We start from the raw sequence: 15,451 nt of genomic DNA, 5'->3' as shown, positions 1-15,451 counted from the left end.
CCACTGGGAAACACCCATACACTCCCATTCACAGAATGAACCTCCAACTTATCCAGCAGGCGATCGTGCCGCCCACAGTGCCACCGTGAGGCTGAACTATTACAACTCTTGACAAATTAAACAAACTTGCTGAATAGTACTGCACTGTAGGCAATATAAAGAGAAAACAGTGGTTATAGTAATCAAAATTACCATCATGTTTATCAGTATTATCACTATCATGTTAAAATGACCTAAAAATGTCTCTCTCTCTCTCACACACACACACACACACACACACACACACACACCATTTTTTGTGTCTAAAAATGAAGAAATATTAGCTCTATGCAATTATTGTGACAAACAACATTAACATGGATCCCTGCACTTTGGCTTTGTTTATTTATGTTTGTATTTTTTAATGTACATAGTTTTTTGCTCTGTTTTTGTAGGTACATTTGATTTTCTTATTCAAGGTATTGTTTGTTAAACCTACACTTGGAAAACTATCTTACAGGCATCCATTTTTACCCTATTTTTCTACACTGTTGCATAAAGCTGCTTTATTAAAGCCAAAATGGGTTGTGCAATTTGACAAAAAATATCTAATTGTTATTTTTCTGACAGATTTGATTTGTGATTTAATATTTGAAGTCATGCTTCAGCTCAGTATTCCCAATGGCATGCAGCACTCACTTTAAATAAAAGGAATACAGCATACTTTATATATCGTGTACTGTGCAAATGTTTTAGGCCACCATTAAATCTGTTGTTTTACTGATGGTATAATGGATATATGTCACCCTTTACCACAAAACCAGTCATACGTTTAAATGTTATGGTCATTTTTTTATTGAGATTTATACAGGGTGAATGAATTATTTTTCAGTTGATGTTTGGTTTGTTAGGATGGGTTTAATGGTTTAAGATAGCGGTTCTCAAACTGTGGTACATGTACCACAAGTGCTACGTATAGGCTTCCTTCTAGTGGTACGTGGAGGAATCACTGAATAATTCAAGTGAAAAAATTAACACACTTTTAACCCTTTGACGCGTACGATAACCACGATATGATCAGGAAATCGATAGGTTAGATTGATAGATTTTATAGGCGGAACTTTTTATTTTATTTAATTTTTTCTAATATTTGTTATGTATTCTATCATTGAGGTTATTTTTCTCCCCATACTAATAACAGTTGTTGGGGGCCTATCTCAGATTTTTATATCCCAATGTTGAAAGGTATAGTTTAATTACTTGCTTCTCTGACACACATAGCCTACTCTAATGAGCAGTAAGCAGATCTTATTTCTAATTTAAATATGTGAATCCAATTCATATATTTAGAATACAAGTTAACGTTTAGATTTCAATGATATACAAATAAGTCATATAAACATGCAACATATATTTCAAAATTTATCAAACAGAGTTTATGTATGAATATTATGACATACAGTATAACCTATATTTATGAGGTCTAAAAAACATTTGCATGTTTTGATGAATAGGCTAATTTATGATAATACTTTACATTTAAGTACAGCTGTTTTCTTTTAGCTTTTTAAGAACAGTGCCATTTTTAATTAACTTTTAAAATCACATTTTAATTTAAACGTTGATGTTTTATTTATCTTTTTTTTTTACCTGTGTGTTATTGTTCAAACTGTTTATAATGTTTAAAGTGGCTGACAATAATAAATATTCATAATAAGAAGAATTAATCTGTAGTTTAGTAGTAAGCTGTAGCCGTTTAATTAGACCTACTATGTATTTTAATACCAGTCATTATGGTGGTACTTGGAGAGACAATTTTTTTCTAAGGTGTTACTTGGTGAAAAAAGTTTGAGAACCACTGCTATAAACATTTCTATAGAATACAAAAAACATGTTTTACAGATTTATCTGTTGTGTGCTGTCTTAGACCCGACTCATGGCCGAAAATTAGGTGTATTTAGTCTGTCCTCCCTGACTCATCAGCCCTCTTTTTAGCTTCATGCAAAAAAAAATCGATCTGGAGGCATGCTTAGGCCCCGTTTACACTAGTGCGTTTTAGTTTGAAAACGCATAAGTTTTGCTACGGTTACGCCATCCGTCCACACTACGCCGGAGTTCTCGAGCGCCGAAAACGGAGCTTTTTGAAAACGCTGGAAAGGCCGTTTTCATTCTAAAACGCTGCTGCTCCGTCTCAGTGTGGATGGGGAAAGACGGAGACATCTGAAAACGGAGGCGGGGCTGCAAACGTTCGCCTATCTGATTGGGGCTTTTCCTCAATATTAAGTAGCCCACACACAGTTCAGTCTCGCATCCTCTTCTTGTAAGTTAAGACTTCGCAAGTTTGATCAGCTGCAGTCTCCCCTTCTCAGTTTGATATGGAAAACATACCGAGGACACGGGTAAATCTTCAAAGGGAACAGTGTACTTTATAACTTCATTCACATCACCTTGGCTACGTTGTTTCACTTTCTCAACAATAAAATGTAAACATGATTTAAGGAACTGCCTATTTTCTTTTTAATATTAGCAACTTAACAGACAGCAGAAATGTTGAGGCGCCGTGCTGAATATATGAGCGTCAACTTCACTGTTTGGATATTTATAACAAAACGGAGCCTATAACAACTGCCTCCTTTCAATTTCAGTGAAAATACGAAACGCACCCTCTCTTTTGCTGAATATCAGTTTTAATAATCAATAATTATAAAAGTATAACATACAATAAGTTTATACATTGTAGGAAATAAAAGCAAGCGATCAGTCAATGTACCTGGATTAATCATTAACTTATCTTTGCGCTTAACCAAAACATGTTACCCGTGAACAAGTAACTTAATCGATTACAATGATCAAAGTCAGGGAATTGGCCTATGTCGTTAGATAAAGACAACAACATGAATGAAATATCACGTTTAGCAAATATAGGGAGATTAGATCCAGCGGGAGATGCGTGATGAGCAGTCCGACAAGCAGAGCTCTCATCTGGGTAGAAATGCTGGAGCGCTTGCCCGAGAGTGTGTGTGTGTGGTCATGTGATGTGCGTTTTCAGCGTTTTGGTGTGGACGGAGAGCTGTTCAGAAACGCTGGGTAAAACGCGAGTGTGAACGCGGATCGTTTTCATTCTACAACGCCGTTTTAAAACTAAAACGCACTAGTGTAAACGGGGCCTTAGTCTAAAATAAGATCACCATCATATTATTTAAACTTTGTTTTGTCAACTTGCAAAACTATGTAACGACACCTCCGCATGCTGGTGATTGTGATTCAATTGTCTGAATTGATGGAATTGTGAATGTTGAAATGTAAAGACAGGTATTATTCTATTATGCTATTCCTTGTGGAAGAAACTTCAGTGGTAATAGTTTCATTTTCAGCAGCAATGATCCACTAATTGCAGTTAAATCCTGTTTGGAGAAAGAAAACGGCTGACAGTCATGAAATGACCTCTACAGGGTCCAGACCTGAATAATATTGAGGCTGTATGAGATCACCTAGGCAGAAAGAGAAAGATAAGCCTAAAAATCTCTGGAAAGTGCTAAAAGAAGCCTGATATTGCACAGCACATTATTTCAGAAAATGTCAGTACACACAGTATTTCCTATATTTTCTGTTTGTTTTTAATAAAGAGACTGATTGACTATATATGGACATTTGTAATTATATTGCAATAATTATGTAATTATTGCACATGGACATTTGTAATTATGTACACACCTACTGCACATATACATTTGTAATCATGTTTATTTATCTGCACACTTCTGATTATTAATAGCAACCTGTATATATATATATATATATATATATATATATATATATATATATATATATATATATATATATATATATATATATATATATATATATATTCATCTATTGTAAATCTCTACTCATAGCTAATACAACCTGTATATAATGTTGATACTACATTTATCTGTAAATATCACCCTAGTTTTTCTATAACTGCACTTTATAACTTATACCTGTATCCTGCACTTGCTGCTATTGCACTGCTGGTTAGACCTAAACTGCATTTCGTTGCATTGTACTTGTACATGTGTAATGACAATAACGTTGAATCTAATCTAATCTAATCTAATTTAATTTATTGTGCAAAAGTCTTAGGCCAAGAAAACTGGTATAGTGCTTAGGACTTTTGCACAGTACTGTAAATCTATATTTTTAACTTACATTTACGTTGCAGCTTTTTGCAGTTAGCTAATTGCAATGTTACAGAATCACCTGTAATTGCAGTTACAGAATCACCCGAGTCTTCAAAATCTCGATCAATTTAAATGGTCAGAAAAGATGCATACATAAAATATTGTTCATCTTTCTTTCTCTTTTTTCAGCTGTCACCCCTTGACTGGTGAATGCTCATGTACGGCGGGATGGACGGGCCTATATTGTAACGAGACCTGTCCCCCGGGCTACTATGGAGAAGGATGTGGAGTGCCGTGCCAGTGTGCTAATGGAGCCGACTGCCACAGTCTCACCGGGGCCTGTATCTGTGCCCCGGGCTACACAGTGAGTCCATGTTTATCATTTATCACTGTCTGCACTCATTAAATACTAGTAAATCTTGGCATGCTGCAATATTGTCACATGAAATCGACTGCTGAGCATTGATGATTACAGTCGCTAATGTTTTCAATTAAAGGATGGTCTTTTTTCATATGGCGCCGATACACCTGGCATTACCATTAATGACTCTAACCTCTCATTTGAGTAAACACTAATATGTCCTGGCTATGGATCAGCTATCAAGCTGTCAATCAACTGTAGCACTAAATTGTTATATTGATTGTTGTCTGTTTGTGGTTTTAAAAAATTTTGTTGTTCTTTAATTGTTTGTAAAAACAATTGGATCATTTTGGACTGCTGTCAAAGTATATATGTATCAAGCTAAAAGTTAATTGAAATTATTAAATTATAAGAATACAAATAAATGTAAATACCTGCTCTGAAAAATCCTGATGTAAAACTTTAGCAAAAAGGTCCCGGCTGGACCAATTACCATTTCTGTGTGGGGTTTGCATGTTCTCCCCTTGTTGGCTTGGGTTTCCTCTGGGTGCTCCGGTTTACCCACTGTCACCTCAAACACATGCGCTATAGGTGAATTGAGGAAGCTAAATTGGCCAAAGTGTATGATTGTGTGAATGTGAGCATGTAAGGGTGTTTCCCAGTACTGGGTTGTGATATTTATATAATATATACTTTTTATGAGTAAAACATCAAACTTCTTTAGTTATAAATCATATTTATTTTTATTTATTTATTTTTTAAATGTATTTATTTATTTATTTTAATTTTTTTTGGTCTTTAAATCCAATCACCGAATCCACATCTGGTGCGCTCTTTAGCACATCAATTTTGATTGGCTGATTGACCAAAGGCAAGTGATACTGTACCAACTCTAAACAGGACCACAGCTATGACATATGAAGCTGGCAAACCTCATAATTCCATAATAAAGGTTTATGATTGTGGATTTTAAGTGAAAACCGGAATCACCTTTCAGAGAACTTTTCCAGTCAGCACTTCCCTTGATCTTTCTTTAAAAAGTTTTTGTGTCCTCATACTTAAAGCAGAAGTGTCAGCGAATGCAGTTTATTGCTTTGAAAATGATCTCTATAGTGGTCTCTCTCTCACATACACACACAAACACAAACACACACACATACCCACATCACCTCCTGCAGAGAGACTGGGAACGAGGTGAGAGTCTCTAAGTTCAGTAAAGCTATTCTCACTGAGCTCGTGCCTTATTACACAGCAGGTTCAGACTTAACACAAAGACCTTGCCGAACGCAGTAAGGACCGTAAGACACAAGACTCCGAAATAGATTGTGATTTCTAGGCAAGGCATTTAATGACATAAATAACAAATCGTTTTGTTATCTTGTTGGTTGCGTCAGGCACAAAATCTGAACAAAGAGGGAGCTAAAGTGAAAGTGATAAGAAAGCGAGTCGAACAAATGAGTGATATGAGTTTACTTTAGAGAGACTTTAAAATAGATGGATGGCTTGTTCTGCTTCACTGAATGCATCATAAAGTGTTGCTTATGCTCCTGTACATCTGGAGAGGCAAATGTTAGACATAGTAGCTTTTGAGCTAAAGAGCTGAGTGAAAGCTAAACAGTTGTTTGGAAGTAACAAATAATAAAAGTAGCAACTTAAAGGCACAATATACAGTGCCTATAGAAAATCCTCAAACCCTATGAAAATCTATACCTTTAATCGCATTACACCCTGCTTTTAAAAGACCTTCAGGATGAAGTTGTAAAAAGGCACAGGTTAGGAGAAAGCTGGATAAGTGATTTGGAATATGATTGGATTTCAGGCTGTATGACAAATAAGTAAGGCCCAATCCCAATTCTATCCCTCAGCCCTTCCCCTTACTCCTCATTTAGCACGTTCACGTAAAGAGGTAGGGGTGTCCCAGTTCTCTTTACCTGAAAGGTGTAGGGCTAAAGAAAAGGGCTAGTTAGCCCTTGAAACTGAGATTTTTCAGAACCACACTCGAAATCAAGGTGGAGGGAAGAAAATTTCCCAGAATACACCAACTACAATGCCAAAATGGCTGCATACAGAGGTCATATATATATATATATATATATATATATATATATATATATATATATATATATATATATATATATATATATATTAGGGATGTAACGGTATTGTAAATACCATCATGCCGCAATATTAATTTTTTTCGATATTACCGTAGTCGCATGACTCGGTAAAACTATAGGTCTTCTGAGAAAGTTTGCTCAGGCGAATGAAGCGAACGGGAGGTAGCGAAAACTACAATTCCCATCAGCCCATGCTTGACCATCATCCCTTGCGGTCTGTTGTCGCTACAGATCCAGTAATGCGGAAATGGAGTGTGCTGCTAGAAGCGGGGATGAAAAAGAGCTGGAAAACCCTAAAGCGGGTGTTGTCGCCGCGCGCGTACTGAATAGCGGTGTTGTCGCGCGAGTTCTTATCAGCTGTGTTGTCGCGCGCGTACTGAATAGCAGTGTTGTCGCGCAAGTTCTTATCAGCTGTGTTGTCGCCCGCGTACTGAATAGCGGTGTTGTCAGCACACTGTTCAGATTGATGCAGACATGAGACCTATATCTCACTCATGGTTTGTCCTCTCAAGTGGGGGAAAGACACTGCACAACGTTACCCACTGCTGTCAACCCCAGTCATATCTCTCTTGTCCCAGAAACCTCAGTCCCAAATGAGAGGGTTTTTTTCTGTTGCAGGGGACATTGTAAATGCCCAGAGATACCAGCTTTTACCAGATTATATTTATATGATAATTTTCCTTTAAACCCATCTCTATCTAAGTGAGTGAGTGATTAAATGTTGAATGTGATGAGTTTTCAACAATACTAAATTGAAACTTTATTTTTTTTACATGGTTTAATATTTTTTTGTTATTAAAATTGAAGTTCCTGTTTCAAAGCTTACAGATAGATGGCTAATTTGTATGTCATTGACACTTTTGGCACTTTTTTGGAGTATTTTCATAAGTTTTGTTTTTTCCTGTAAATGATTCAATAAATACCGTACCGTGACATTCATACCGAGGTATTACCGCACTGTGAAATTCTGATACCGTTACATCCCTAATATATATATATCATATATATATATATATATGATTATAAATCCTAAATGATGTTTAACAGAGCAAGCATGTTAACACATTTTTGTGAATGTGTAAATGATAAATCATAAACATTAGCCACACAGCTGATTGTTTAACTGTATTTTGTCACTCAAAGAGAGTATTTTCAACTGCACAATAAGCCAGGAAAGGTCCCGACTTAGGCAAACATGTTGATTTTTCTCCAGAAGAATGAACTGGTTGAAACCAGCATGCTTCACATCAGGAAGACTTTTTTTTTCTTTATTTGTTTGGCAATTATCAGTTTAGTTTTTGCATTAAATAAGTAATAATAAAACAAAGTGTTGTTCATGTTAAAGAAAAAATAGTTTTAAAAAAATCACTACAAAAAGTACCGGTACGAGTACCGTTAAAGTACCCACCGACAAGTGGGATCAATAGAAGTAGTAATAAAACCTTAACAATGCTTATATAATGTCATATATCCTCAATTCTTGTTTTGGTTTGATAGAAAAGAAGGAAACCCCATAGATGCTTTAACAAACATGTTTTTGGAAATCATTGTTTTCAAGTCATATAAATATATTTTCAACATTGATAATAATAAGAAATGTGGAGTAATAATGGCTGATAAAAGTTTGGTTTTGCTATCTCTCTGTATGTTTCTAAATATATAGTGCAATTTTTTGTGCTTCATTCATGTTTGACAAACCAACTGCAGGTGACACTCTTCCTCTTCATATTCGCAAGAAACTTTCTTTTAGGCACCCTGGGCTTTTTGGGGAAAATATATAAACAAAAATAAAACTATCTAATTTAAATTGAACTAAATTAGACTTATCATAGTAGTTATGTTCTGCTGCTCTGCTGTTTATTCTCAGTTGTATGTAGCAGGGCTTGACATTAAATTCTGCTAACCTGCCAAATTTGGGTAGATTTCAGCTGTGGTGGGTTATACAGTCACTCCCACTAGAGACTTTGGCTGGTTGAAGATCATTTTTAAATTGTAGCTTTCTTAACAAGCAGAGTGATCGGTTCTCGTTCGTGCACCCACAGTCCTGTTTCCCTCAAAAGCTTCCTCAGGAGCTTTTTTTTAAATGCCTTTTGTTTAGCAACAGTGGTTGCTTTCACTTTAACCATTCTTCGTGCAGATTAATAATGGACCTAATGTTAACTGTTTACTCTTGATCATCTTTTCATTATCGCACATGATATGTTTTTACCTGCTTTCTTTTGCTCATAGTTATTTTTGGTAATATGGTTTAATATTCGTCTTTTACAATAACATTGTTTTAAAATAGTTAACTAAACTTTAGCTTGGACAGACTACTGTGCATATTTATTTTTTAAAATGAATAAAAAGTGTATGTATACTGCTATATTTAGCTTGTTTTGACACATGATTTAATTTTTTGGGTTAAGGGTTTATGTTTTTTGTTTTGTTTTTGGTGTGGCTAGAGAAAAGTTGGTAAACCCTTAGGGCTCTATTTTTTTCGCAAACGCTTTCAGGGCGTGTCAGAATCCATATTTGCTAATTTAAGGACAGGAAAATCCGCTTTGCGCCGTGGCACATGGTCTAAAAGGGTTGAGTTTATTTTCTTAATGAGTTATAGGTGTGTTTTGAGAATAAACTAATAAGAGTCTCATCTCCCATTTTTCCTTTAAGAGCCGCAGCTGCGTCGCGCCATAAGCATTTGCTATTTACATGACGTAAGTAAGTGGAAGTGGAAAAACTGAGCGTTTCACAAGCAAACAGTTAACAGTTAACAGCTTTTTTTTAACAGAAAACAGAGCATCTACCGCTCAAGAATGAGAGATAAAAAATCTACTTTCACTTTCGCTCTCGTGGATAGGGAAGTCTTTACACACAGACATCAACTAGCCTATAAATAATTCATTTAGTTTGTTAAGTGCAAATATTTGTTTCAAAACTATTTCTAAATTCAGTTCTAATTTCCAGCAAACGAATAATTGAACAATAATTACGAAGTGTGCTCAAAAACCTGAGTTACATCCTAAAACACCAGGGGCCTCATGTATCAACGCTGCGTATGCACAAAAACTTTGCGTACGCTAAGTTTCACGCTCAGAATCGCTCACGTTTGGATTTACTAACAATGAACTGAACGTGGGAATGTGCGCAGCTTCACGGCAGCTTTATGGCTGGCGTACGCACATTTTTTGTGCGTGTCTGTTTTATTTCCATTGGCGACTCCTAGAGGCAGTTGTGTTAAATTGCATTCTACAAAGTGTCTTTGAGCCTTGCAGTGGCAGCTGTATAAGACGGGTTCATCTAGCAGGTATATAAGGTTTCCATACCACGTAGTTGACCAGCTAAACATTAAAGCACAATTTGCAGCGGTCGCCTGTTTTCCCAATGTAATCTGAGCTATCTACCGCACGCACATTGCTATAAAGACACTATCTGAAGATGAATTTGCTTGCGTGAATCAGAAACATTTCCATTCAATAAATGTGCCAGTAAAATATGATGCACAAACTTATTAATGATTCCTACTTGTCTTTCTCGTGATAAATAGTTGGAAAAATCTGATATGTAGCGGGTGAAAAAGAAGAAAGAGTTCATAAGACGCTGGATTCGAACCGAGTTCATGCTCAAACGTGTCAAAACATGTTGACATGCATCTTATGAGCTGCGCCACTGAGACTGTTATGGGTATTGCAACATTTTTCAGTTATACACCACACTATTTCTTCTTTAATTCACTCAGTGCGATGTTCAGACCCAACTGTGTTAAACTTTCCCACTCAATTTTTTTCTTTTGTTGTTAATTCCGGAGAACAAACTTGCAAATAACACCGCTTTTCTCCGGTCTACCTTCGAAAGCAGCACCTCGAATTCACATTCTGTTCAAAGTTTCTCTTTTTGCTTGCTTTTGCCATTGCTTTTTCGTTGGGTTTTAACATTAGCATAGTCATTAGCATATGCATACGGGGGAGGAGGCAGGGAGGGGTTTTGTGCTCGTGCATGTTGCGCTCAGTTTCACGTTCATTCGGATGTACAAAAGAATATGCGTGGGATTCGGCGTACGCAGAAAAAAATTCAGATGTATGAAACACTGCGTACGCCGAATCCCACGCATATTCTTTTGTACATCCGAATGAACGTGCATACTTGTGCGTATGCAATGTTTTAGTATGATTTCCACGCAAGTCTTCGTACATGAGGCCCCTGCTGTGCCCCATATGGTCTAAAACCTGCAGGTGGGCAAATCTAAGCTTGTTTTTAATAAAACTAAAATAAATATGGATATAATAAATAATACTACTAATAATAATAACATTATACAAAAGCAAATTGTTATGAATGAACTGAAAAAGCCTCCCGAGATAAAGAAGGCATAAAAGCAGTGTTTTTTCATATTTATGTAGGCTAGAAAGTAATATGTTTTGTAAAATTTCAATCCTTTATATTTATATCTTATATCTATTCTTATTATATCCTATATATATCCTTAATATTTTAATTTTTTCATATGTAAAGATATTTGCGTATTGCTCTTGTGTGTAGGCTATTAAGCAGTGTGTAAGCCAGGCGCAACTCTGCGCTGAAGTTTAGACCGGGTTCGTTTTGGTCTAATGAAAAATCTATTATAGTTTCTCAAATTAGCAATGCGCCCGCAGTGCACCTCAGAACGGCTTCCTTTTTAGACCAGAATGCCCATGGGCGCACAAATGAGCGCACATGCATTTGCTATTTAAAGAGCGTGGCGCAACGCCTTAAAATTACTCTTGCGCCAAGCTGAAAGTAGCAAACAGGTATTGCGCCGCGCCTTACGCCACATTGCGCCGGGTGTATGATAGGGCCCATAGTGTTGACCCTTGAAAAGTCATGTGAAATAAATCCTAATTGCAATGCGACACTATGAAAGCACAAGCCATTAGCTCATGCTTATTGAGCAGGCTCACAACACACGAAAAGTGAAATAAATTAGAAGACAAATGGACATAACATCTATATGAAGTCATTTTTGCATGTCAACGTCAAATTTTGTGCAGAAAAATATATATTTTCTCAACAACAAAATTGTGGCTAGTGTAAATGGTGAGTGCCTAGTAATGTTGGAAAACTACTAGCCACAGTGACTGGTGATCAAAGAAGTAAATGTCAAGCCCTGGTACAGTACGTGTCTGCTAAATGAATATATGGAAATGCACATTTTCAAATACATGAAAATAATTTAAAAAGCTGTTTAAAATGTGTCATAATATCACTGCTTCAGTCACTGAATTCAGGCTTGGTTAGCATAAAATCACAGGAACACTAAAATATCTAAATGACCCCAAAGTGTAGCTGAAAAGATGCTAGCTAGTTTTTTTGTAACTTGTAGCATGGCTAATAACGTTTCTTAGCAGATCAAGTCTTTAAAGTTATGAGTAACATAAAATGCAAAGCTGAACTGAACGGATTTCACTCCTGCTGCATTCAGAAACACTGGAAAAATTGCAAAGCAGATAAAAACAAAGGCAGTGCCGCAGGTTAAGTCTGGAACGGCGGTGATGATTAAGACAAACTCAGTACCAGCGGCTCTGGCCAACTCCTGCTTTGGCTGTAACTGTTGCCGTGTCCTGTGGCAGAGCTACTACAGCGATTTGAACTAGCAGGCGGAGGCACAGACTGTATCTTAATTTTCGCCACCTGCTCTTTGTGTTGGATTTGCGGGGCCTGCTGCCAGTTCTATTAAACAGTGCTCGAGGAGCTTTGGCCAAGGCGTCTGACCGAGTTGCAATGGAATTGGGACACAATGCTTTATTTCCAGGCAAGCTCTTCCATTTGGACCTACAGAGCAGGAAAGGTTAACAATTTGACCGCAGTCTGGTAGGAAATTAAAGGGGCAACAGCCACCAAAAACTCGCATTGTGAGAGGGATATTTATAGGGGTGGAAAAGAAACATATATATGGGCTTGTGCTGCTGGTACTGGAGAGAGATAGAGAAAGAGCGGGTGAAAAGATGAGGGTGCAGATGTGCTGGCAGGACCATATTGAAAGCACACATGCTATGCTCATATGCTTTTATGACTTTTTATGAATTCTCAGATGCACTAGTAGAGATTTTATCACTCTAAAAAAAGTTCATTAGTCATTAAAATGGTTGCACATGCTTCAATTATCACTGGAGTATGCATTTCTCTAGTTTATAAAAGATTATGTTCTGTTATATCATACTCATTCATTCATTTTCCAAACCACTTCACAATCCAAATATTATATTATATTACATTATATTATATTATATTATATTATATTATATTATATTATATTATATTATATTGTATTGTATTGTGTTGTGTTGTGTTGTGTTATGTTATGTTATGTTATGTTATGTTATGTTACGTTACGTTACGTTACGTTACGTTACGTTACGTTACGTTAAATTACATTACGTTATGTTATATTATATTATATTATATTATATTATATTATTATATTATTGACGTTTTCATTTTATTTATTTATTTATTTATTTATTTATTTATTTATTTATTTATTTCACTCAATCATATCACCCTGCAGCTCAAGATCAGTTACTTACTGAAGCAGGGCTGAGCCTGGATCTAAGCTGTTGGAAGTGGTGATGGTGAGTTCAGCAGGGGGTGCTCAGCCTGCGGTCTGTGTGAGTCCAAATGCCCCAGTAAAGTGAAGGGGTCTTTCCTGACTTTCTGTGGTAATTAAAAATTCCATGGCAATTCTCTTGGGTGTATGGTCATGCCCAATACAGAAACAGACACAGAAACAGTTTCTTCCCTCAGGCAATCCATCTCATGAACACTTGATGATAATAATTATGAAACAAACATCACTACCTGCTATACACCTTATACAAACTTATTTAACAACATACTTTACATGCCAATTTGCACATAACAGCTGCACATACAACGTTGTATATGGTAATATACCTGTTCATACACTATGTGTTATAAAATGTGTATATTTGCTTTCACTACTTCTTCTATTTTTAAATATATTATTATTTGTTTTTTTTTGCCCTGTCTCTGTAATTCTGTTGCACTGTGGAAGCTCTGTCATGAAAACAAATTCCTCGTATGTGTGAACATGCCTGGCAATGAAGCTCTTTCTGATTCTGATTCATTGGCTGTTTTGTTAATAAACAGGGTATTTCTTTAATTGTTTTGAGATATTTTAAAGAATATAATTAATAAGGTAGTACCTTAAAAATAAGTGAATGATTTCAATAAATTATGATTTCCTCATGTACAGAACATGTCTCACTTCGGAACGATGAACATATTGCGTGAATTTTTTCTTTTCTTCTTTGCCTTGCATTGCTTTGTTTTGCTTTGCTTTGCTACAATTGAGAATAAACCAGCGTTATGGTAGATATTGGTGTTGATAACAGGCTTAAGCACTGAATGGTGAACTGACAAAAGAAATTACAGTGCTCAGCATAATTGAGTAGGATTTTATCCATTTCTCTGTGAATATAGGCATGTATTTAAACAAAACAGATTTAGGGGAATTACCAACCTATGTCACACATGACATCACACGGGTTCAACCGTGCATACCAGTTGCAAAAAAAGACCAGTTGCGATAGCAAACATACCGTGTTGTGCGGTAGGATGCCAAAAATAGCAAACTTAAATTTTAACATATCACAGTGCTTTAAATGCCAACTGCAGGCATCTTTGGCTAACAGCCATCAAAAGTGCTGAATGGAGTGAGGACCTAATTAGAAATACTCGACTCCGCAAGTCTCATGTTATATCTGGTACATTCATGCTATACTGAATCATACACATTACTTGTTTTTAATTGCAGCAATGATTTCAGCAAAAACAGTTAAGTATGGTTAATTAAACTGCGGACACTGAATGCTTAGAATGAAATGTAAAAATGTAAGTTCACATACCCTGCCGTATAGGTGCAGTTTGCTGTCAGAATGCAGTTGTTTTGCTTGTTGATGATTACCAAGTCATTGTACATTTCCTTCTTCTGTCCTTGTCATTGACTAGGTAGAACCTCGGTTTTTAGCACTACAAAGCTTTGAAGCTGGTAATCATGGAACATTATTTCTTACACATGGCCACACAGAACAAAATTGTAGGCATTTAAAGACTTGTAGGCCTTTAACTTCTCTCTTGTAAAATCACTTGGAGTTTCAATGAGATAGTTGTATATTTCGTGCTGGATGCTTGGCAATTTCGTCTTATCCAATATTCATTGGGAAGGTACGATCACAAATGGACCTGAAAGATGAATGCCGCTTACTTTAACGTTAATTTTCCAGAATGACTGTGCTTAGTACTGGGTGACAAGCTGTTATAATACGCTAAAAGCATTATGTAAATAATATATTTCATATGTAATCAATATAACTTATTTTTTAAGACAACAAAAAACTCTGTACTGCATCGGATGTCATTCCCTCTTTTTAAATGCTATTTAGTCACCAACAATTAAATTCAAGCTAAATATTGCAAAAATAAATTACAACCTACGAAATTTCAACTAAATTAAAATAAACTACAAAATTTAAATTTTTTACTTCTCAAAATAACTCATGATAACGGTCCAAAAACTAGTACACCCAAATTTATATATCTTCTATAACATATAAATTTGGGTGTACTAGTTTTTGTACCGTTATCATAAGTTATTTTGTTCGACAAACTCCCGATTTGGCTTCAGTATTGACTAATGTAATGTATATGCACAAATGTAATATTGTATAGCTTCTTATTAAACATATGAATTCAAAAGATGGATTTGTGAGGGGTGTACTTATATATGCTGAGTATTGTATATGCGATTTGTATGTGGTCGGTGCAGTCTCAAACTGCCCTAAATGGGAACATGT

General features: G+C 35.9%; 1 protein-coding gene across 2 annotated transcripts in view; it reads left to right on the top strand.

Annotated features, from left to right (window-relative positions):
- The window catches only part of megf11 (multiple EGF-like-domains 11), a 264,017-nt gene that overhangs the window by 172,945 nt on the left and 75,621 nt on the right, over positions 1–15,451 (top strand). For both annotated transcript variants that reach the window (XM_021467800.3, XM_009293604.5), the window contains exon 11: positions 4,332–4,506. In XM_021467800.3, the coding sequence (XP_021323475.1) occupies positions 4,332–4,506 (175 nt within the window). The remainder of the gene's footprint in view (positions 1–4,331; positions 4,507–15,451) is intronic.

The sequence above is a fragment of the Danio rerio genome, chromosome 18, assembly GCF_049306965.1.
Source record: "Danio rerio strain Tuebingen ecotype United States chromosome 18, GRCz12tu, whole genome shotgun sequence".
Taxonomy (NCBI): domain Eukaryota; kingdom Metazoa; phylum Chordata; class Actinopteri; order Cypriniformes; family Danionidae; genus Danio; species Danio rerio.
This window is presented reverse-complemented; position numbering and strand designations above follow the sequence as displayed.